The 24,183-nt window shown below is 48.5% G+C and overlaps 1 protein-coding gene across 1 annotated transcript in view; it reads right to left on the minus strand.

The window, feature by feature from the left end:
- The window catches only part of LOC146194639 (sphingomyelin phosphodiesterase-like), a 122,643-nt gene that overhangs the window by 76,333 nt on the left and 22,127 nt on the right, over window positions 1–24,183 (minus strand). The window contains exons 3-4 of the mRNA XM_084596604.1: window positions 18,135–18,365; window positions 3,145–3,314 (exon numbers count right to left, since the gene is read on the minus strand). Coding sequence (XP_084452730.1) covers window positions 3,145–3,314; window positions 18,135–18,365 — 401 coding nt within the window. The remainder of the gene's footprint in view (window positions 1–3,144; window positions 3,315–18,134; window positions 18,366–24,183) is intronic.

Here is a 24,183-nt window from a genome sequence, read left to right on the forward strand (position 1 = left end):
GGCGTCTCCGGTCATCCTGGTCAAGAAAAAAGACGGTTCCATCCGATTCTGTATAGACTACCGCCGACTGAACAAGATAACGCGCAAGGACGTTTATTCTCTCCCTCGTATCGATGACGCCCTTGACTGCCTACAGGGAGCTGAGTTCTTTTCTTCGATAGACCTGCGTTCCGGCTATTGGCAGGTGCCGATGGCAGAGGCCGATCGCCCAAAAACCGCTTTCGTCATACCCGATGGGCTCTATGAGTTTAATGTCATGCCATTCGGACTATGCAATGCCCCTGCCACATTCGAACGCATGATGGACAACCTACCCAGAGGGCTCAAATGGCACACTTGCCTTTGTTACCTGGATGACGTCATCTTTTCCCCAGATTTTCCATCTCACCTCTAGCGCCTTGACACAGTTCTGCGATGCCTGACCGACGCTGGCCTCCAATTAAATTTAAAGAAGTGTCGTTTCGGAGCACGACAGCTAACAATTCTCGGGCATGTTGTCTCCAAGGACGGCGTTCTTCCCGATCCGGCAAAACTGCGCGCTGTGTCAGAATTTCCCAAGCCAACTACTGTGAAAGAACTCCGCAGCTTCGTCGGCCTCTGCTCGTACTTCCGCCGCTTCGTTCGCAATTTCGCCACAATCATCAATCATCTCACCAAGCTTCTGTCCAGCCACGATCTTACAGCCTGGTCTCCACACTGTGATGATGCCTTCGCGACACTCCGCCACCTTCTGACGACTCCGCCAATCCTGCGTCATTTCGACCCTTCTTCTCCCACGGAAATCCACACTGATGCCAGCGGCGTCGGCCTCGGCGCAGTACTTGCTCAGCGGAAGTCTGGCTTTGATGAGTACGTTGTCGCTTACGCCAGTCGGACCCTAACAAAAGCTGAAGCAAACTATTCCGTCACCGAGCAAGAGTGTCTCGCTATCATCTTGGCAATAGCAAAATTTCGCCTCTACTTGTATGGCCGTTTATTTGATGTCGTCACCGATCATCACTCCCTCTGCTGGCTGTCTTCTCTGAAAGATCCGTCTGGTCGACTGGCCCGTTGTGCTCTGAGGCTCCAAGAATACAATATTAACGTCAAATATCGCTCTGGCCGTAAACATGCCGATGCTGATGCTCTCTCACGTTCTCCATTGACGTCTAAAGCCACTCCTGCTATCTCCGTCCTACATCCCACCGACATGCCCACCGATATGACTTCCGAGCAATGCAAAGACGCATGGATCACTTCACTCCTGGATGTTTTATCTGGCCCCGCTTCACGACCTCCTTGCCGCGCTCTCCGCCGCCAGTCTCACCATTTCGCCATCATAGACGAGCTCCTCTACCGTAGGAATTACCTTCCGGATGGTAGAAAGTGGCTGCTTGTAATTCCGACCCATCTGCGCTCTGTGATTTGCTCCCATTACCACGACAATCCCCAGTGTGCCCAAGCAGGCTTATTGAAATCCTTCACTCGCCTGCGACAGCGGTACTACTGGCGTGGGATGTACCGTTATGTTCGTCGGTTCGTCCAGTCCTGCCAAGAGTGTCAGCGCCGAAAACACCCACCTCGCCAGCCCGCCGCTCCTCTGCAGCCGCTGACCTGCCCAGCTCATCCCTTCGAGCGCATTGGAATCAATCTGTACGGCCCGCTTCCTAGCACATCAACAGGCAATCGCTGGATCATCGTTGCAATTCATCATCTCACACGCTATGCCGAAACGGCGTCTTTGCCATCTCCTACAGCCCAAGACATTGCCTCCTTCATCCTCCATCACATCATTCTTCGCCACAGGGCTCCCAAAGAATTGCTAAGTGACAGAGGTCCTGCCTTCCTTTCTGAAGTTGTCGAAGCTGTTCTTAGAGAATGCAAAATCGTTCATCGCGCCACCTCCGCGTACCATCCGCAAACAAATGGAATGGTTGAGCGTTTTAACCGCACCATGGGCGACATGCTGGCAATGTATGTTGCTTCCGACCACTCCAACTGGGACCGCATTCTTCCATTCGTCACATTCGCTTATAACTCGGCCACTCAAGCAACCACAGGATTCTCGCCATACTTCCTTCTCTACGGTCATGAGCCCTCATGTACCATGGACACCATTCTCCCTTACCGACCGGATTCTTCCGAATTCACGACTGTTTCACAAGCTGCAACTTATGCCGAAGAATGCGGCCAGCTTGCCCGGTCCTTCACTTCTCACGCCCAGCAACTGCAGAAAACCACCCGAGATCAATCTGCACTTCTTCCTACTTACCGTACAGACTCTTTGGTCTTGCTATGGGCGCCTTCCTCCAGTCCCGGCCTTTCATCCAAACTTCTGAGCAAGTATCAGGGCCCTTACCGTATTGTCAAGCAAACATCCCCCGTCAACTATCTCATCGAACCCCTTACGCCATCCACTGACCACCGTCGCCGCAATCGTGAAATAGTACACAGTAACCGCCTGAAGCCTTACTACGACCCTGCCATCGTCACATCGCCATAATCCGCCAGGATGGCATCTTTTCGCCCGGGGGAAGTTGTAAAACAGGTATTGGGCTCCGATATGTTTAGCGCCTGATGCTTTGAAGAGAACGACAATCATGTTCAACGCGCGTGAGGGTGAGGAAAGAAAACGACAACGAAGCTCTCTCTCTCTCCGACGCTCGGGCGTGCGCTTACAGAAGTGCAACGACTGATCGCAGAACGTTCCATTGACTTTTGACGGCGTAGCGTCCTGTTTAAGGACTCCTATTACACTATTATGGAACCATTATTTACTCTCTCGATAGTTCTTGGAGTACTCCATGAAAGGCTTAATGAAAAGCAAAAAAAGGAGTCAGTTTCTCAAGTTGCTTTGTACAGGAATTAGCCTTTCTAATCCACCAATTACGGTCAGTTCATAAGTAGCACGAAATACGGAGAATAAAAGAAAGCTTTGAAGCGCTCTTTCTGCAGGCGGCCCTTAGCGCAGCTCTACAAGGTGCATCAAACTATTACTCCGAGCGGGAGATTCTGTACGCTTAACCACACGCTTAACAAACATTGAAGAAAGCATTGAAATTATTGCGTCCCCGTTCGATTTCTACATTGGCGCTGGCTATGCGGCGAAAGTGTACTAGCCGGACTAGGCTAACTGACGTGATTCTGCCAGCTGATGCCCTTCACCTGTTGACAGGATGTCCCTCGTGGTTGCCCAGAGCCGGGAAGATGGGCACCCCGGGCAAGTACTTAAGCAGTGCCTGAACCGTGTACTTGATGATGTCCAGGTTTCCCGCTCGAGACGTGTTCCACACATTGTGCGCCACAATATCCCCCGTCCAGATGACGTAGTCGATCTGCGTACATGCATCGCACGCGCTTTAGGTGGAGGTTGCTTGGAGTTAAGCGAGAGAGACCCACATCCTTAGGCCTGAAATGAAATAAAATCGTAATCCGCGATCTCATCTTCGGCTATTGTGGCCAGCAGGCGTGGCTCGTAATTTTGCAAAGTGTCGTGCACAGTACACACCGCTCTGACGGCCATGCAACGAATGCTGTGAACCCAAAGGCTGGCACACATGCAGGAAAGACAGAACTTAGGAGAGGCCCTGACGTAATTTTTTTAAAGCCGGCGCGGCCGCGCCGCGACCGCGCCGCGACCGGACGCTGCAACGTCTCTTCTTTACCTTCTTTACCCTCCGCATTCTTTTTTCTCCGCGACGGTCACTTACCTAGTGCCCTTAGCAACGCTGTTGCTAGTCCGAGTTTTCACAGCAACAGCGTCGCCGTTGCTAATGGCCCGACTGGGCTAACCTTAAATGGGAACGTCACTGCCGCCACACTTTCTCCAATGCATTGGGGATGGCAAGGGCGTCTCCTAAGTTGTTTCCTTCCTCCATGGTTGACACATAACTATTACCTTCGTATATATATATATATATATATATATATATATATATATATATATATATGAAGGAAAGAAGCCAACAGTCGGCGAGGCCAAAGAAAGCGTTGGGGATAGTACTTTGTCTTTTTTTTTAATGTTTACTTGGATAATCACAGAAATTAGTAGTGTAATCTGTTTAGGGGAAAGATAATTAAACACAAAGTAGAAGAAAAAACAACGTGCCGATGGTGGGAGCCGAACCCACGACCTCCGAATATCGCGTCCGGTGCTCTACCAACTGAGCTACATCGGCCGCTGTCCCCCCTGCTACTTGCTTGGGTATTTATGTTGTCTGTATATGAACCTTGAGAGTGTTCACCAGCGCCACCCTCAGCCAAAGCGGCGGACGTGGAACGTCCTTTGTTACCGCCAGCGTCACGTAGAACGTGATCAAGAGCGAGGGCGAAAGCTGTGCTAGAACCCTCTTACGCTACCTATGGCCTCAAGACTGCCAGAACCGAGACCCTGGTAAGCTACAAGCAGATCAATTAAGGGGAAATGAGGGTGCTCGTTATAATACATGAAGGAAAGAAGCCAACAGTCGGCGAGGCCAAAGAAAGCGTTGGGGATAGTACTTTGTCTTTTTTTTTTAATGTTTACTTGGATAATCACAGAAATTAGTAGTGTAATCTGTTTAGGGGAAAGATAATTAAACACAAAGTAGAAGAAAAAACAACGTGCCGATGGTGGGAGCCGAACCCACGACCTCCGAATATCGCGTCCGGTGCTCTACCAACTGGGCTACATCGGCCGCTGTCCCCCCTGCTACTTGCTTGGGCATTTATGTTGTCTGTATATGAACCTTGAGAGTGTTCACCAGCGCCACCCTCAGCCAAAGCGGCGGACGTGGAACGTCCTTTGTTACCGCCAGCGTCACGTAGAACGTGATCAAGAGCGAGGGCGAAAGCTGTGCTAGAACCCTCTTACGCTACCTATGGCCTCAAGACTGCCAGAACCGAGACCCTCGTAAGCTACAAGCAGATCAATTAAGGGGAAATGAGGGTGCTCGTTATAATACATGAAGGAAAGAAGCCAACAGTCGGCGAGGCCAAAGAAAGCGTTGGGGATAGTACTTTGTCTTTTTTTTTAATGTTTACTTGGATAATCACAGAAATTAGTAGTGTAATCTGTTTAGGGGAAAGATAATTAAACACAAAGTAGAAGAAAAAACAACGTGCCGATGGTGGGAGCCGAACCCACGACCTCCGAATATCGCGTCCGGTGCTCTACCAACTGAGCTACATCGGCCGCTGTCCCCCCTGCTACTTGCTTGGGTATTTATGTTGTCTGTATATGAACCTTGAGAGTGTTCACCAGCGCCACCCTCAGCCAAAGCGGCGGACGTGGAACGTCCTTTGTTACCGCCAGCGTCACGTAGAACGTGATCAAGAGCGAGGGCGAAAGCTGTGCTAGAACCCTCTTACGCTACCTATGGCCTCAAGACTGCCAGAACCGAGACCCTCGTAAGCTACAAGCAGATCAATTAAGGGGAAATGAGGGTGCTCGTTATAATACATGAAGGAAAGAAGCCAACAGTCGGCGAGGCCAAAGAAAGCGTTGGGGATAGTACTTTGTCTTTTTTTTTTAATGTTTACTTGGATAATCACAGAAATTAGTAGTGTAATCTGTTTAGGGGAAAGATAATTAAACACAAAGTAGAAGAAAAAACAACGTGCCGATGGTGGGAGCCGAACCCACGACCTCCGAATATCGCGTCCGGTGCTCTACCAACTGAGCTACATCGGCCGCTGTCCCCCCTGCTACTTGCTTGGGTATTTATGTTGTCTGTATATGAACCTTGAGAGTGTTCACCAGCGCCACCCTCAGCCAAAGCGGCGGACGTGGAACGTCCTTTGTTACCGCCAGCGTCACGTAGAACGTGATCAAGAGCGAGGGCGAAAGCTGTGCTAGAACCCTCTTACGCTACCTATGGCCTCAAGACTGCCAGAACCGAGACCCTCGTAAGCTACAAGCAGATCAATTAAGGGGAAATGAGGGTGCTCGTTATAATACATGAAGGAAAGAAGCCAACAGTCGGCGAGGCCAAAGAAAGCGTTGGGGATAGTACTTTGTCTTTTTTTTTAATGTTTACTTGGATAATCACAGAAATTAGTAGTGTAATCTGTTTAGGGGAAAGATAATTAAACACAAAGTAGAAGAAAAAACAACGTGCCGATGGTGGGAGCCGAACCCACGACCTCCGAATATCGCGTCCGGTGCTCTACCAACTGAGCTACATCGGCCGCTGTCCCCCCTGCTACTTGCTTGGGTATTTATGTTGTCTGTATATGAACCTTGAGAGTGTTCACCAGCGCCACCCTCAGCCAAAGCGGCGGACGTGGAACGTCCTTTGTTACCGCCAGCGTCACGTAGAACGTGATCAAGAGCGAGGGCGAAAGCTGTGCTAGAACCCTCTTACGCTACCTATGGCCTCAAGACTGCCAGAACCGAGACCCTCGTAAGCTACAAGCAGATCAATTAAGGGGAAATGAGGGTGCTCGTTATAATACATGAAGGAAAGAAGCCAACAGTCGGCGAGGCCAAAGAAAGCGTTGGGGATAGTACTTTGTCTTTTTTTTTAATGTTTACTTGGATAATCACAGAAATTAGTAGTGTAATCTGTTTAGGGGAAAGATAATTAAACACAAAGTAGAAGAAAAAACAACGTGCCGATGGTGGGAGCCGAACCCACGACCTCCGAATATCGCGTCCGGTGCTCTACCAACTGGGCTACATCGGCCGCTGTCCCCCCTGCTACTTGCTTGGGCATTTATGTTGTCTGTATATGAACCTTGAGAGTGTTCACCAGCGCCACCCTCAGCCAAAGCGGCGGACGTGGAACGTCCTTTGTTACCGCCAGCGTCACGTAGAACGTGATCAAGAGCGAGGGCGAAAGCTGTGCTAGAACCCTCTTACGCTACCTATGGCCTCAAGACTGCCAGAACCGAGACCCTCGTAAGCTACAAGCAGATCAATTAAGGGGAAATGAGGGTGCTCGTTATAATACATGAAGGAAAGAAGCCAACAGTCGGCGAGGCCAAAGAAAGCGTTGGGGATAGTACTTTGTCTTTTTTTTTAATGTTTACTTGGATAATCACAGAAATTAGTAGTGTAATCTGTTTAGGGGAAAGATAATTAAACACAAAGTAGAAGAAAAAACAACGTGCCGATGGTGGGAGCCGAACCCACGACCTCCGAATATCGCGTCCGGTGCTCTACCAACTGAGCTACATCGGCCGCTGTCCCCCCTGCTACTTGCTTGGGTATTTATGTTGTCTGTATATGAACCTTGAGAGTGTTCACCAGCGCCACCCTCAGCCAAAGCGGCGGACGTGGAACGTCCTTTGTTACCGCCAGCGTCACGTAGAACGTGATCAAGAGCGAGGGCGAAAGCTGTGCTAGAACCCTCTTACGCTACCTATGGCCTCAAGACTGCCAGAACCGAGACCCTCGTAAGCTACAAGCAGATCAATTAAGGGGAAATGAGGGTGCTCGTTATAATACATGAAGGAAAGAAGCCAACAGTCGGCGAGGCCAAAGAAAGCGTTGGGGATAGTACTTTGTCTTTTTTTTTTAATGTTTACTTGGATAATCACAGAAATTAGTAGTGTAATCTGTTTAGGGGAAAGATAATTAAACACAAAGTAGAAGAAAAAACAACGTGCCGATGGTGGGAGCCGAACCCACGACCTCCGAATATCGCGTCCGGTGCTCTACCAACTGAGCTACATCGGCCGCTGTCCCCCCTGCTACTTGCTTGGGTATTTATGTTGTCTGTATATGAACCTTGAGAGTGTTCACCAGCGCCACCCTCAGCCAAAGCGGCGGACGTGGAACGTCCTTTGTTACCGCCAGCGTCACGTAGAACGTGATCAAGAGCGAGGGCGAAAGCTGTGCTAGAACCCTCTTACGCTACCTATGGCCTCAAGACTGCCAGAACCGAGACCCTCGTAAGCTACAAGCAGATCAATTAAGGGGAAATGAGGGTGCTCGTTATAATACATGAAGGAAAGAAGCCAACAGTCGGCGAGGCCAAAGAAAGCGTTGGGGATAGTACTTTGTCTTTTTTTTTAATGTTTACTTGGATAATCACAGAAATTAGTAGTGTAATCTGTTTAGGGGAAAGATAATTAAACACAAAGTAGAAGAAAAAACAACGTGCCGATGGTGGGAGCCGAACCCACGACCTCCGAATATCGCGTCCGGTGCTCTACCAACTGAGCTACATCGGCCGCTGTCCCCCCTGCTACTTGCTTGGGTATTTATGTTGTCTGTATATGAACCTTGAGAGTGTTCACCAGCGCCACCCTCAGCCAAAGCGGCGGACGTGGAACGTCCTTTGTTACCGCCAGCGTCACGTAGAACGTGATCAAGAGCGAGGGCGAAAGCTGTGCTAGAACCCTCTTACGCTACCTATGGCCTCAAGACTGCCAGAACCGAGACCCTCGTAAGCTACAAGCAGATCAATTAAGGGGAAATGAGGGTGCTCGTTATAATACATGAAGGAAAGAAGCCAACAGTCGGCGAGGCCAAAGAAAGCGTTGGGGATAGTACTTTGTCTTTTTTTTTAATGTTTACTTGGATAATCACAGAAATTAGTAGTGTAATCTGTTTAGGGGAAAGATAATTAAACACAAAGTAGAAGAAAAAACAACGTGCCGATGGTGGGAGCCGAACCCACGACCTCCGAATATCGCGTCCGGTGCTCTACCAACTGGGCTACATCGGCCGCTGTCCCCCCTGCTACTTGCTTGGGCATTTATGTTGTCTGTATATGAACCTTGAGAGTGTTCACCAGCGCCACCCTCAGCCAAAGCGGCGGACGTGGAACGTCCTTTGTTACCGCCAGCGTCACGTAGAACGTGATCAAGAGCGAGGGCGAAAGCTGTGCTAGAACCCTCTTACGCTACCTATGGCCTCAAGACTGCCAGAACCGAGACCCTCGTAAGCTACAAGCAGATCAATTAAGGGGAAATGAGGGTGCTCGTTATAATACATGAAGGAAAGAAGCCAACAGTCGGCGAGGCCAAAGAAAGCGTTGGGGATAGTACTTTGTCTTTTTTTTTAATGTTTACTTGGATAATCACAGAAATTAGTAGTGTAATCTGTTTAGGGGAAAGATAATTAAACACAAAGTAGAAGAAAAAACAACGTGCCGATGGTGGGAGCCGAACCCACGACCTCCGAATATCGCGTCCGGTGCTCTACCAACTGAGCTACATCGGCCGCTGTCCCCCCTGCTACTTGCTTGGGTATTTATGTTGTCTGTATATGAACCTTGAGAGTGTTCACCAGCGCCACCCTCAGCCAAAGCGGCGGACGTGGAACGTCCTTTGTTACCGCCAGCGTCACGTAGAACGTGATCAAGAGCGAGGGCGAAAGCTGTGCTAGAACCCTCTTACGCTACCTATGGCCTCAAGACTGCCAGAACCGAGACCCTCGTAAGCTACAAGCAGATCAATTAGGGGGAAATGAGGGTGCTCGTTATAATACATGAAGGAAAGAAGCCAACAGTCGGCGAGGCCAAAGAAAGCGTTGGGGATAGTACTTTGTCTTTTTTTTTTTTAATGTTTACTTGGATAATCACAGAAATTAGTAGTGTAATCTGTTTAGGGGAAAGATAATTAAACACAAAGTAGAAGAAAAAACAACGTGCCGATGGTGGGAGCCGAACCCACGACCTCCGAATATCGCGTCCGGTGCTCTACCAACTGAGCTACATCGGCCGCTGTCCCCCCTGCTACTTGCTTGGGTATTTATGTTGTCTGTATATGAACCTTGAGAGTGTTCACCAGCGCCACCCTCAGCCAAAGCGGCGGACGTGGAACGTCCTTTGTTACCGCCAGCGTCACGTAGAACGTGATCAAGAGCGAGGGCGAAAGCTGTGCTAGAACCCTCTTACGCTACCTATGGCCTCAAGACTGCCAGAACCGAGACCCTCGTAAGCTACAAGCAGATCAATTAAGGGGAAATGAGGGTGCTCGTTATAATACATGAAGGAAAGAAGCCAACAGTCGGCGAGGCCAAAGAAAGCGTTGGGGATAGTACTTTGTCTTTTTTTTTAATGTTTACTTGGATAATCACAGAAATTAGTAGTGTAATCTGTTTAGGGGAAAGATAATTAAACACAAAGTAGAAGAAAAAACAACGTGCCGATGGTGGGAGCCGAACCCACGACCTCCGAATATCGCGTCCGGTGCTCTACCAACTGAGCTACATCGGCCGCTGTCCCCCCTGCTACTTGCTTGGGTATTTATGTTGTCTGTATATGAACCTTGAGAGTGTTCACCAGCGCCACCCTCAGCCAAAGCGGCGGACGTGGAACGTCCTTTGTTACCGCCAGCGTCACGTAGAACGTGATCAAGAGCGAGGGCGAAAGCTGTGCTAGAACCCTCTTACGCTACCTATGGCCTCAAGACTGCCAGAACCGAGACCCTCGTAAGCTACAAGCAGATCAATTAAGGGGAAATGAGGGTGCTCGTTATAATACATGAAGGAAAGAAGCCAACAGTCGGCGAGGCCAAAGAAAGCGTTGGGGATAGTACTTTGTCTTTTTTTTAATGTTTACTTGGATAATCACAGAAATTAGTAGTGTAATCTGTTTAGGGGAAAGATAATTAAACACAAAGTAGAAGAAAAAACAACGTGCCGATGGTGGGAGCCGAACCCACGACCTCCGAATATCGCGTCCGGTGCTCTACCAACTGAGCTACGTCGGCCGCTGTCCCCCCTGCTACTTGCTTGGGTATTTATGTTGTCTGTATATGAACCTTGAGAGTGTTCACCAGCGCCACCCTCAGCCAAAGCGGCGGACGTGGAACGTCCTTTGTTACCGCCAGCGTCACGTAGAACGTGATCAAGAGCGAGGGCGAAAGCTGTGCTAGAACCCTCTTACGCTACCTATGGCCTCAAGACTGCCAGAACCGAGACCCTCGTAAGCTACAAGCAGATCAATTAAGGGGAAATGAGGGTGCTCGTTATAATACATGAAGGAAAGAAGCCAACAGTCGGCGAGGCCAAAGAAAGCGTTGGGGATAGTACTTTGTCTTTTTTTTAATGTTTACTTGGATAATCACAGAAATTAGTAGTGTAATCTGTTTAGGGGAAAGATAATTAAACACAAAGTAGAAGAAAAAACAACGTGCCGATGGTGGGAGCCGAACCCACGACCTCCGAATATCGCGTCCGGTGCTCTACCAACTGAGCTACATCGGCCGCTGTCCCCCCTGCTACTTGCTTGGGTATTTATGTTGTCTGTATATGAACCTTGAGAGTGTTCACCAGCGCCACCCTCAGCCAAAGCGGCGGACGTGGAACGTCCTTTGTTACCGCCAGCGTCACGTAGAACGTGATCAAGAGCGAGGGCGAAAGCTGTGCTAGAACCCTCTTACGCTACCTATGGCCTCAAGACTGCCAGAACCGAGACCCTCGTAAGCTACAAGCAGATCAATTAAGGGGAAATGAGGGTGCTCGTTATAATACATGAAGGAAAGAAGCCAACAGTCGGCGAGGCCAAAGAAAGCGTTGGGGATAGTACTTTGTCTTTTTTTTTAATGTTTACTTGGATAATCACAGAAATTAGTAGTGTAATCTGTTTAGGGGAAAGATAATTAAACACAAAGTAGAAGAAAAAACAACGTGCCGATGGTGGGAGCCGAACCCACGACCTCCGAATATCGCGTCCGGTGCTCTACCAACTGAGCTACATCGGCCGCTGTTCCCCCTGCTACTTGCTTGGGTATTTATGTTGTCTGTATATGAACCTTGAGAGTGTTCACCAGCGCCACCCTCAGCCAAAGCGGCGGACGTGGAACGTCCTTTGTTACCGCCAGCGTCACGTAGAACGTGATCAAGAGCGAGGGCGAAAGCTGTGCTAGAACCCTCTTACGCTACCTATGGCCTCAAGACTGCCAGAACCGAGACCCTCGTAAGCTACAAGCAGATCAATTAAGGGGAAATGAGGGTGCTCGTTATAATACATGAAGGAAAGAAGCCAACAGTCGGCGAGGCCAAAGAAAGCGTTGGGGATAGTACTTTGTCTTTTTTTTTAATGTTTACTTGGATAATCACAGAAATTAGTAGTGTAATCTGTTTAGGGGAAAGATAATTAAACACAAAGTAGAAGAAAAAACAACGTGCCGATGGTGGGAGCCGAACCCACGACCTCCGAATATCGCGTCCGGTGCTCTACCAACTGAGCTACATCGGCCGCTGTCCCCCCTGCTACTTGCTTGGGTATTTATGTTGTCTGTATATGAACCTTGAGAGTGTTCACCAGCGCCACCCTCAGCCAAAGCGGCGGACGTGGAACGTCCTTTGTTACCGCCAGCGTCACGTAGAACGTGATCAAGAGCGAGGGCGAAAGCTGTGCTAGAACCCTCTTACGCTACCTATGGCCTCAAGACTGCCAGAACCGAGACCCTCGTAAGCTACAAGCAGATCAATTAAGGGGAAATGAGGGTGCTCGTTATAATACATGAAGGAAAGAAGCCAACAGTCGGCGAGGCCAAAGAAAGCGTTGGGGATAGTACTTTGTCTTTTTTTTAATGTTTACTTGGATAATCACAGAAATTAGTAGTGTAATCTGTTTAGGGGAAAGATAATTAAACACAAAGTAGAAGAAAAAACAACGTGCCGATGGTGGGAGCCGAACCCACGACCTCCGAATATCGCGTCCGGTGCTCTACCAACTGAGCTACATCGGCCGCTGTCCCCCCTGCTACTTGCTTGGGTATTTATGTTGTCTGTATATGAACCTTGAGAGTGTTCACCAGCGCCACCCTCAGCCAAAGCGGCGGACGTGGAACGTCCTTTGTTACCGCCAGCGTCACGTAGAACGTGATCAAGAGCGAGGGCGAAAGCTGTGCTAGAACCCTCTTACGCTACCTATGGCCTCAAGACTGCCAGAACCGAGACCCTCGTAAGCTACAAGCAGATCAATTAAGGGGAAATGAGGGTGCTCGTTATAATACATGAAGGAAAGAAGCCAACAGTCGGCGAGGCCAAAGAAAGCGTTGGGGATAGTACTTTGTCTTTTTTTTTAATGTTTACTTGGATAATCACAGAAATTAGTAGTGTAATCTGTTTAGGGGAAAGATAATTAAACACAAAGTAGAAGAAAAAACAACGTGCCGATGGTGGGAGCCGAACCCACGACCTCCGAATATCGCGTCCGGTGCTCTACCAACTGAGCTACATCGGCCGCTGTCCCCCCTGCTACTTGCTTGGGTATTTATGTTGTCTGTATATGAACCTTGAGAGTGTTCACCAGCGCCACCCTCAGCCAAAGCGGCGGACGTGCAACGTCCTTTGTTACCGCCAGCGTCACGTAGAACGTGATCAAGAGCGAGGGCGAAAGCTGTGCTAGAACCCTCTTACGCTACCTATGGCCTCAAGACTGCCAGAACCGAGACCCTCGTAAGCTACAAGCAGATCAATTAAGGGGAAATGAGGGTGCTCGTTATAATACATGAAGGAAAGAAGCCAACAGTCGGCGAGGCCAAAGAAAGCGTTGGGGATAGTACTTTGTCTTTTTTTTTAATGTTTACTTGGATAATCACAGAAATTAGTAGTGTAATCTGTTTAGGGGAAAGATAATTAAACACAAAGTAGAAGAAAAAACAACGTGCCGATGGTGGGAGCCGAACCCACGACCTCCGAATATCGCGTCCGGTGCTCTACCAACTGAGCTACATCGGCCGCTGTCCCCCCTGCTACTTGCTTGGGTATTTATGTTGTCTGTATATGAACCTTGAGTGTTCACCAGCGCCACCCTCAGCCAAAGCGGCGGACGTGGAACGTCCTTTGTTACCGCCAGCGTCACGTAGAACGTGATCAAGAGCGAGGGCGAAAGCTGTGCTAGAACCCTCTTACGCTACCTATGGCCTCAAGACTGCCAGAACCGAGACCCTCGTAAGCTACAAGCAGATCAATTAAGGGGAAATGAGGGTGCTCGTTATAATACATGAAGGAAAGAAGCCAACAGTCGGCGAGGCCAAAGAAAGCGTTGGGGATAGTACTTTGTCTTTTTTTTTTAATGTTTACTTGGATAATCACAGAAATTAGTAGTGTAATCTGTTTAGGGGAAAGATAATTAAACACAACACAGTATATATATATATATATATATATATATATATATATACTGTTACTTAGCTTTATTCGCTGTTCGTGATGAGGATGAAGAAGTGCAACAGACTCGGAGAAGACGACGACGCTGAGTGTTGTGAAATCGGTGCCCTCATCAACGTTAGTTGTGCGGACAGCTTTGGGACTGTAAATCTTCCACGTGAAAATACATATATATATATATATATATATATCACGCACACTGACGTAAAGACAGCCTCTCTAGATCAATGTCATGGACGACTCAGTCAAATATCCCTTGCGATTTTTGAACGCTTTCTTTTAAACTCGACGCATAATTATGACAGATGAAAATTACGAAGTGAAATGTGGATTTAATAGATGGTTCGAACGTCTACCGCTGCCAGTACTTCGGGCACAGCAGGATAAAATTGCCAGCCGCAGGGCACAGCTTCAGCGCCAAACCCGCCATCACGTTCGGTTGTCGGCAAACGTATAGTGCGGTATTTTCCGGTGTCGCACTGTTGGCCCTTAATTAACTGATGGTAATCTCACTGGGAAAAATTACGTTGGTGAGATTTTAAAGATTTTGTGTGTCCAATTTTGTTTCCAAGTTGCCACTAAATGCTTTGAGATAAATGTCGTTTCAGAATGATGGAGCGCCTCCACATTCGGTGATACAAGCTGTGCAGTTCCTAAACAGCTCATTCCCCGAAGAGTGGATTGGGCGCGGCGGACCAATTCCACAGGACGTGCGTTCACGAGTATAGACAACTGGGCGAGTTGGATTGGATTCATCTTAAAGCAGCTCGAAACACAGGACAAAAGAGCGGGAGACGACACAAGCGCTTTCTGAGAACTCTTCCACGTTCCACGTCCACCGCTATGGTTGAGGGTGGTACTGGTGAACACTCTCAAAGTTCGTATACAGACAACATTAATACCCAAGAAAGTAGCAGGGAAGACAGCGCCCGATGTAGCTCAGTTGGAAGAGCACCAAACGCGATATTCGGAGGTCGTGGGTTCGGTGCCCACCATCGGAACGTTGTTTTTCCTTCTACTTTGGGTTTATTTATATTTCCCCTAAACAGACTACATTACTAATTTATGTGATTACCGCAGTAAAAGTTAACAGAAAGACAAAGTACAATCCCCAATACTTTCCTTGGCCTCAACGACTGTTGGCTTCTTTCCTTCACGTAGTATAACGAGCCCTCTCATTTTCACTTCATACATATATATATATATATATATATATATATATATATATATATATATATATATATATATATAGGGTGTTGCACCTAATACTTTATATTTTCTTTAAAAATAGGAAAATTAAATTTTGCTGTTCTTTCTTTTTTAGCTATTGTACTAAGTGTCGAGAAAAATTTGCTCTAAAAGCTATTATTACATAATTATTAACTAAGAATAACTAATTAACTTTTATTTAAACCAGCTAGGAGGCACTTTCATATTGCGACAGTGAGCTGCCGGTGTAAAAATGCCAAATAGTATTTTAAACGACAAGAAAAGCAAATTTCTTAAGCACTGCAGCACTGGCAATTCCGGCCACCTTCGACGCGCGAAAACTAAACCTAGCAGACGATGCGCGCAAATATGCACGCCCACGAGTGATGCAGTCGTGACGTCGCCTGACGGATCGAGCCGCCCGGAGGCGGCTGCTGCCGCTCCCGAATCGTTCGTCTAGCGCGGCGTCATCCTATCACGGCTGCGATTCATCGGCTGTCTGTCTGTGCTTAACCGAAGGCTACCGTCGGGGTATTTTCTTTGGCGCCATCAAATATTTACTTATATTTAGTTTGCACTGCACGAAAGGCTGTTTTTAGCTTGCTGAGAAGTTTGTTTGAGCGCTGGTGCCCATACTTTCGGGCAGGATCTCAATTCTGTCTGGAAATACATTCGAGAGCAAGAAAACTTCTCCAAGTTTTTGGATGCTACAGTTATTTTCTTTTTGCGATAAATTTAGTTGTTGGTTGTGTTTCACAAGAGTTAGTATGGAACCTTTTGATCACTGCACACAAAAGTGCTCTTAATATGCTACCCAGTTTCGATGACAAGTGAGAATGAGTATCGGAACGATAAACGCCGGGAGGTTTCTAAAATTAGTTTATTGATAAGTTGTGTATCTCAATGCCGACTACACAGGAACAGTCACTGCACATCACTCCTTAAAGTTACGGGTTCGAAGTGACCTCCTTGCAGTGCAATGCACGCCATCAAGCGATCTTTCACTGATTTCACTGCTCGCATAATCATTTCTTGAGGAACATTCTCAAGTGGCGTTTTGATTCTTTTGCAAGGTCATCAATGCTCGCCGGTTCTGATTCGTACACCTTGGTCTTTAAGTAGCCCCACAAAAAAACAATCGAGTGGGTTCAAGTCCGGCGAACGCGGTGGCCAGGCAATTGGTCCGCCGCGCCCAATCCACTCTCCGGGGAAGGAGCTGTTTAGGAACTGGACAGCTTGGGCAACCGAATGTGGAGGCGCTCCATCATGCTTAAACCACATTGATCTCAAAGCATTCAGTGGCAATTCGGAAACAAAATTGGACACACAATGCTTTAAAATCCCACCAACGTAACTTTTCCCAGTGAGATTACCATCAGTTAATTAAGGGCCAACAATGCGACCCCGGAAAATACCGCACCATACGTTTGCCGACCACCGAACCTGATGTGGCGTGGGCGCAGCCAATGTGGGTTCGTCGGGGACCATTAGCGTGCTCACCCTGTTTCATTGATCACCCTGTTCCTGCAGAATCAGACCTCGTCAGTCCACAAGATATTTTGCAAGATGTCAGGATTCTGATCACATTGAATTAGGCACAAGTTACAAAAGTACAACCTTTTTTGGTGGTCACTCGCCGTCAATTCCTGATGCAGACATGTGGTAAGGATGTTATCGGCGTGCTGACAGCAGCCGCCAAACAATGGAGGTACTAGTACCGGTCGCTTGAGCAATTTCTCTCACGTTAGCTTCTGGCTTCGCGGCGACCCACTGTGTCATAAGAGCGGTTTCATGTGATTCGGCTGCTGGTGCATTCCGCTTCCTTTTTTGTGGCCGTACAGATCCAGTAGCACGGAATCTATTGAAGATGCTCTTTAAAGTTGGTTGTGCCTGCACACGAGAGGCGGAATGCTTGGCTTTATATAACTGCGCTGCTAACAGCTATTTTCAGTGCAATTGTTATTGCACTGATGTATGCAATAAAAATATTCTCCTTTTCATCAGTCAAAAAGTTGCACTGCACTGTCGAAGCCATTTCTCAATGGCTACTGTGGTGGTAACAGAAGATGCACCCACAAATATGAGGGAAAGAGCAGAAGTGACATGGGAAAAGCGCAGCTAATTACCGGGTAATAAAAAGAAAACTTCAAAAATCCAGTAGCACGATATCTGCGCTTGCCTTTCTTTTTGTTTGCCGCTCTAGCAGCCAAAGCTTGAAGTTAAGTGGGAGAGCTGATGTGCCCATAGCATCGGCGCTACGCCCAGACCATGATAAGCTTCGCCCGCAATGATGCAGTGGTGATATCTCGAGATCGTACCAGACCATGACAAAGCGTCGGACGGGAACTTCGCGAGCGGCAGGATTTTCCCGCTGACGGCCCGGCTGCGTCACTCTTGGCCGTGCCTAATTGCGCGCTTCGTCTGCTAGATTTCATTTTCGCGCTTCGAAGGTGGCCATAATTACCAGTGCTGCAGTGCTTAAGAAATGTGCTTCTCTTCGTATAAAATACTATTTGGCATTCTCGCACCGGCAGCTCACTGTTGCAGTTTGAAAGTGCTTCCAAGCTGGTGTAAAGAAAAAGATAATTAGTTATTCTTAGGTAATTATTAGGTTATTCAGTAGCTTTTAGAGCTTCTAATTTTTTTCGACATTTATTACAATCGTTAAAAAAAGAATTGGCACTAAAATACATTTTTCTACTTTAAAAAATGCAAACTCTTAGATGAAACACCCTGTGTATAATAAATAAATAAATATATATATATATATATATATATATATATATATATATATATATATATATATATATATATATATATATATATATATATACATTTTCAATACGCGATGAAGGTCAACTTATGCTGTGTAGACGAGCAGGGGCCTCACCTTATGGATGTTCCTAACGGTCTTGAGCATGTGCTCAAATGTCCTGGCAGGAATGTCGCACGTCTCGAAGGCGCCCCAGTGACCGGCCTTTCGGTGCCGACCAGCTGGAAGGGGCACGTCGTCCACGTGGCAACACAGTGGCTCGTTGCAGTCAGCCTCGCTGCCCTCGCGGTATTCTGGGTCCACGTGCGTGTCACTAATGTGCAGCACGCGTAGCTTCGGAGCGCTGTCCTGGGAGCCAAAGGCAACATTTCGGGTGCATCACTCTGGTTGCACACAATTAATCTGCGTTACTCTATGACGCAGATAGTGAGTGGTACAGATGCACTGCTGCCACGAACGACAGGGCTGTGCAGTCATCAGTAGCCTACCAGGGATAAAAATATGCAAACAATTACTACTAATGTGCTGACCACTAAAAAAAGCTGTTGAAGTATTTATATCTCTATCCTTTTAGACTTATATGGTTGTTGTTTTAGTTCATTGAAAAATATTTTTCGTTCGCGCTTTCCATATTTTAATCGCTGTGTTATACACCCTGGCACAAGACTTTTCAGCAAAGATGTAACTAATGCCATCTAAAGCATAAGCTCCACTTCTCTGTCTGCAATTTCGGATGCTACTTTATACTTGCTCCGAAAGGCCTCGACATCACCTCGCTGGCTCCGATTGATCTTGACATAATGAAATGTAGGCGTCTATGGAAAGGTGACTTACGCTTCACCTTCATGATTTTCCCCAAAAAACCGCTTGATCTAAAATATATAAAAAATCAATGTTTGGAAAGGGGTTGTAACTTATCTAATTAAGCATAGGTGTCCGCCGAAATATGAGACAGGCACTCCGCTTTCTTTTTCCAAAGACCAACTTTACAGGGAGAATTTACAGGGTACTTGACATTATTTAGCAATAAATAATTATTTGCGTAACTAATACTAATTAGTTATCATTACCATTATTAGTAAATATTTTATAACACATTATTTATTATAAGGCAATAATTAGTAATTGATTATTGCTGGGTATATGGTCATATAATGCTGTAGTAATTAGTATGGTTACCTACCAGACAATAATTAAAATTATATTGTTACGGGCAATATTCACAGTACGGCAGTTGTCGACACCACTAAGGATGATCACAGCACAGCACTCGCACAGCACAGCACTCGTCTGCGTCTTCTTCTTCTGGGAGTCGGTCGCACTTCTTTTTCGTCAGCACGGCCAGCGAATACCGCTCAGTAACACTACCCCCCTCGGGAAAAGCACAGTCCCGGTGCGTTCTACGTTTGTGAAACAGAACGTGCATAATAGAGCGTCAGGTGGGACACATGTGCTATTTCAGAGGATGGCGCTCGGGACGAGGATTTCGGAGGCACAGATTCAACTTCGTATGTGACGTCTGTCACGGGGCGCAAAACTCGGTAAGGGCCTGTGTAACGGGGCAAAAGTTTTTCACACAAGCCCACGCGACGGCACGGGAGCCACAGCAAGACGAGTGACCCAAGAGTGTAGCGGACATCACGGTGGCGACTGTCATACCGGAACTTTTGAGAGTCTTGGGATGCAGAGAGCCTGGCATGCGCTATCCGGCGTGCATCATGAGCGCGGGCTACGGCATCACTGGCATAGGTACTGGTGGCGTCTGCCGCGAGTAGTGAGGTGTCGAAGGGCAGTAACGGGTGTCGGCCAAATAACAGACAAAATGGGGAGTATGCAGCGGTAGAGTGTACTGATGAATTGTAGGCGAATGTCACAAAGGGTAGATGAACGTCCCAATCCCGGTGGTCGTCAGACACATACATGGACAGCATGTCTGTGAGGGTACGGTTTAGGCGTTCCGTGCGGCCGTTCGTCTGGGGGTGATAGGCTGTTGTGAATTTGGGACGGACAGAGCAAGAACGGAGAATTTCGTCAACCACTTGCGACAGAAACCAGCGGCCACGGTCAGTTAGTAGTTCACGAGGGGCACCATGATGTAGAATCACGTTTTCTAGGAGGAAGTCAGCTACGTCTGTGGCGCAGCTGGTCGGGATGGCTCTGGATGGCCCGCGTAGCATAATCCGTGGCGACGGTGATCCATTTGTTCCCTGAGGCGGATACTGGAAAAGGCCCAAGAAGGTCAACACCTACACGGGAAAACGGGTCAGTGGGTACGGGGATCGGCTGCCAATGGCCTGAAGGCAAAATTGTGGGCTTCTTTCGACGCTGACACAATTCACATGCGGCAATATATTGCTGGACGGAGCGGTAGAGCCCCGGCCAGTAGAAGCGTCGGCGCAGGCTGTCGTATGTGCGAGATACAATCAGGTGGCCACCCGTTGGAGCATCATGAAACTGGTCAAGGATGGTGGAACGCAGATGTTGAGGGACGACGAGCAAAAGGTCTGTGCCGTCTGGTCGCATATTGCGTCGGTATAGAGTGTTCTCGTGAAGTACATATAAGGCAAGAGATGGATCAGGTCGGTCGCAGGTCAGACGGAGGATAATGGAATGAAGCAAAGGATCTAAGTGTTGTCCGTCGGCAATGTTAGAAAAGGCCGACACAGACAAGACACATGCGTCATCGTCAGAGTCTGTAGGACTAGGGGAGTCGACGGGATGACGGGACAAGCAGTCTGCACCTTGATGAAGCCGGTCGGACTTGTACACGACGGAAAATGTATACTCTTGTAATCGAAGTGCCCAGCGGCACAAACGGCCTGTAGGATCTTTGAGGGAGGAAAGCCAACACAAGGCATGATGGTCTGTTATAACAGTAAAATGCCGGCCAAACAAATAAGGGCGGGATTTTGTAATAGCCCAAACAAGTGCCAGGCACCCTCGCTCTGTGATGGCCGTGTTGTTGCTGGGCAAGTATAGCTCCAATGCCATGACCACTTGCGTCGGTGCAGAGTTCGGTATTGGCAGATGGGTCGAAATGGGCCAAGACGGGTGGAGTTGTGAGAGCAGCAGTAAGTTCCGAGAAAGCTGCAACTTGTTAAGGCCCCCAGGAGAATGAAACGTCTTTCTTTAGGAGATTGGTGAGAGGACAAGCTAGCGCTGCGAAATTCGGGACGAATCTTCGGAAATAAGAACATAGGCCAATACAGCTTCGAACATCGCTGGATGAACGAGGAGTGGAAAAATCTTTGACGGCGCGAATATTGTCAGGGTCAGGCTGAACGCCGGCAGCATTAACCAAGGGACCAAGGACTATGATTTGTCGGTGACCAAAGCTGCACTTTTTGGACTTTAGTTGCAGTCCCGCGCAGCGAAAAAGTGCGAGGATTGTAGAAAGGCGACGGAGATGGCTTTCAAATGTAGACGAGAAAACTGTTACATCGTCAAGATAACATAAACAAGTGGTCCACTTGAAGCCTCGGAGCAAAGAGTCCATCATACGTTCGAAGGTTGCTGGGGCATTGCAAAGACCAAAAGGCATGACTTTGAATTGATAAAGGCCGTCAGGGGTGATGAACGCTGTTTTTTCGCGGTCTCTCTCGTCGAAAGAGATCTGGCAGTGGCCGGAACGAAGGTCGATGGACGAAAAGTAGCTGGCTCCGTGCAAAATATCAAGCGCGTCTTCTATACGCGGAAGAGGATACACATCTTTTCTGGTTATCTTATTTAAATGACGATAGTCAATGCAGAATCTCCAACTGTTATCTTTCTTTTTGACTAACACAACAGGGGATGTCCAGGGGCTACTGGAAGGCTCAATTATGTCGTTAGCCAACATTTTGTCGACCTCTGGATGACGCGTCGCTCGGCAAGCGAAACACGATAGGGCCGCCTGTGAATAGGACTGGCGTCACCGATGTCAGTGCGGTGACTGACAACTGTAGTTTGACCCCATGGGCGGGTACCGAAGTCAAAAAGGTCACTGTAGGTGAGCAAAAGCTGTTTTAACTCTGTGGCGAATTCAGGCTGGAAATCAGCTGCAATCATGCTTTTAACAGGATCAGTGCGCGATGTAGAGGACGAGGGAGGTGTTGCAGGGACGGCATTTGGATTATCGGTAGTCAGAGCTGAAATGGCACAATCGGTCATCGGCGACAGCTCTGCTAGTGAAATTCCCTCGGGCAGAACTTGAGTTGATAAGCTGAAGTTAAATACCGGGAGAGTGGTACGGTTCTGGGAGATATGCATAATCAGATGAGGAAGGGTGACGTGCCGCTGCAAGATGACATCAGTAATGGGACACGCGAGATAGTCGCCTCTGGGACGGGTGGGAATGGTGACATAGGAATGTAGAGGGCAGCTTCAGGAGGAAAGCGGCAGAACTTTGTTGATCGAAGGCGGGGTGAGCAGGAGAGGTCGTCAGAGCAGAGCGGAAGGTCCAAGCGAAGTAGGCCAGTAGAGCAGTAAACGAGGGCAGAGTGAGCTGTTAAAAAGTCAATGCCAAGGATAACGTCGTTGGGGCATTCTTGGAGGACGGTGAACAACACTGGAGCATGACGACCACCAATGGTAACTCGCGCTGTGCACATGCCAACCACGACAGCAGGCCTTCCATTGACGACGCGAACTGTGGGCGAGACGGCTGGAGTAAGGACTTTTTTGAGGCGACGGCGAAATGAGGAGCTGAGAGCGGACAGTTGGGCGCCGGTATCAATGAGAGGAGAAATGGGAACACCATCCACAAGGACGTCGATGCGATTATTTTGTAGGGCAGGGGTCAGCAGAAGTTTTTCAGTCCGGGTCACAAATGCGGCGTCACCTCCGGGAGCTGCATTGGCTAGTTTTCCGGTATGTGGCTTGAATAGGACGGGGACAAACGGCGGCGAGGAAGAGGAGAACGCGAGCGTCGGGTCTGCGGGGATGGTGAACGGTTGGCAGCACGAGCAGGGACACCGTGGTCAACAGTGGTCTGGTCGGGGCGAGGTGAGGTATAGCGAGGGGCATAGCCTCCGCGGCGGTCGACGTAGGTGAATTGACGAGATGGCGTGTACCAACCACTACAGCAGTGACGGGAAATGCGGCCAACGCGGGAACAAGTAAAGCAGATGGGACAATTGTCATGGGTACGCCACTCATTCGGATTGCGCTACCAATATCGGGGCGAGAAACCGGCGGTGGGTGAGGCAGCTGCAATTACTGGAGGGGCAGGTCCTGAATCCACGGTGTCGGTGCGGCAGGTAGAAGGAAGACCCATATTGGCAAACTCTTGGCGAACAACAGCCTGAATGAGTGATATTGTAGCCAAGGTATTATCGGGGGTATGCGAGAGTGAAGCTGCAGGGGTCATTGCCTCGAGCTCTTGGCCGACGATGCGGGTTAAAGTAGTGTCATTAGTTGGCGGTCGAGGAAGCGGAAGATCGACACAGGAAGAGCTAGCAGCCGTATTCGATAGACGGTCGAAGCGATGGGATATGCGCCTCTATTTCGCTTGTTCGAAACGTCGGCACACTTGTAGTACAGAGTCCACGGTGGAACACTCCCTGCATAAATGGAGGTTGAAAGCATCGTCGGCAATGCCTTTTACTATGTGGCCGACTTTATCCTCCTAAGGCATGACGTGGTCGACTTTGCGGCACAAGGATAGGACGTCCTGTATATAAGTGATGTAAGACTCTGTGGACGTTTGCGCGCGAGAAGCGAGCGCCTTTTTGGCGGCGAGGTGACGGCCAATGGGCTTTCCGAAGAGGGCGTGGAGCCTCTGCTTACAGATATCCCAAGATGTGAGGTCCTCTTCATGGTTCTCAAACAACACCCGCGCTGTCCCAGTCAAGTAAAAGATGATATTAGCGAGCATAAGTGTGGGATTCCACCTGTTGTGCTTGCTGACTCGTTCGTATAGGGCAGCCAGTCGTCGACATCAACGTCCTCGGTCCCACAGAAGGTTCCGGGGTCACGGGGATGGGCCATGACGACAGCAGGTGCGGCGGCTGTAGATGTAGCGGCGTCAGTAGTCATGGTGGTGGTAATGATGCGTCGGCCGCTGCGGAGATCCAGCTTGTGACGGGGATCGAAAGATTCACCTCCACCAAGAGAAGTTAGGGGAAATATTCACAGTACGGCAGTTGTCCACACCACTAAGGATGATCACAGCACAGCACTCGCACAG

Source organism: Amblyomma maculatum, chromosome 3 (assembly GCF_055883805.1).
Source record: "Amblyomma maculatum isolate TAMU_Amacu chromosome 3, ASM5588380v1, whole genome shotgun sequence".
Taxonomy (NCBI): domain Eukaryota; kingdom Metazoa; phylum Arthropoda; class Arachnida; order Ixodida; family Ixodidae; genus Amblyomma; species Amblyomma maculatum.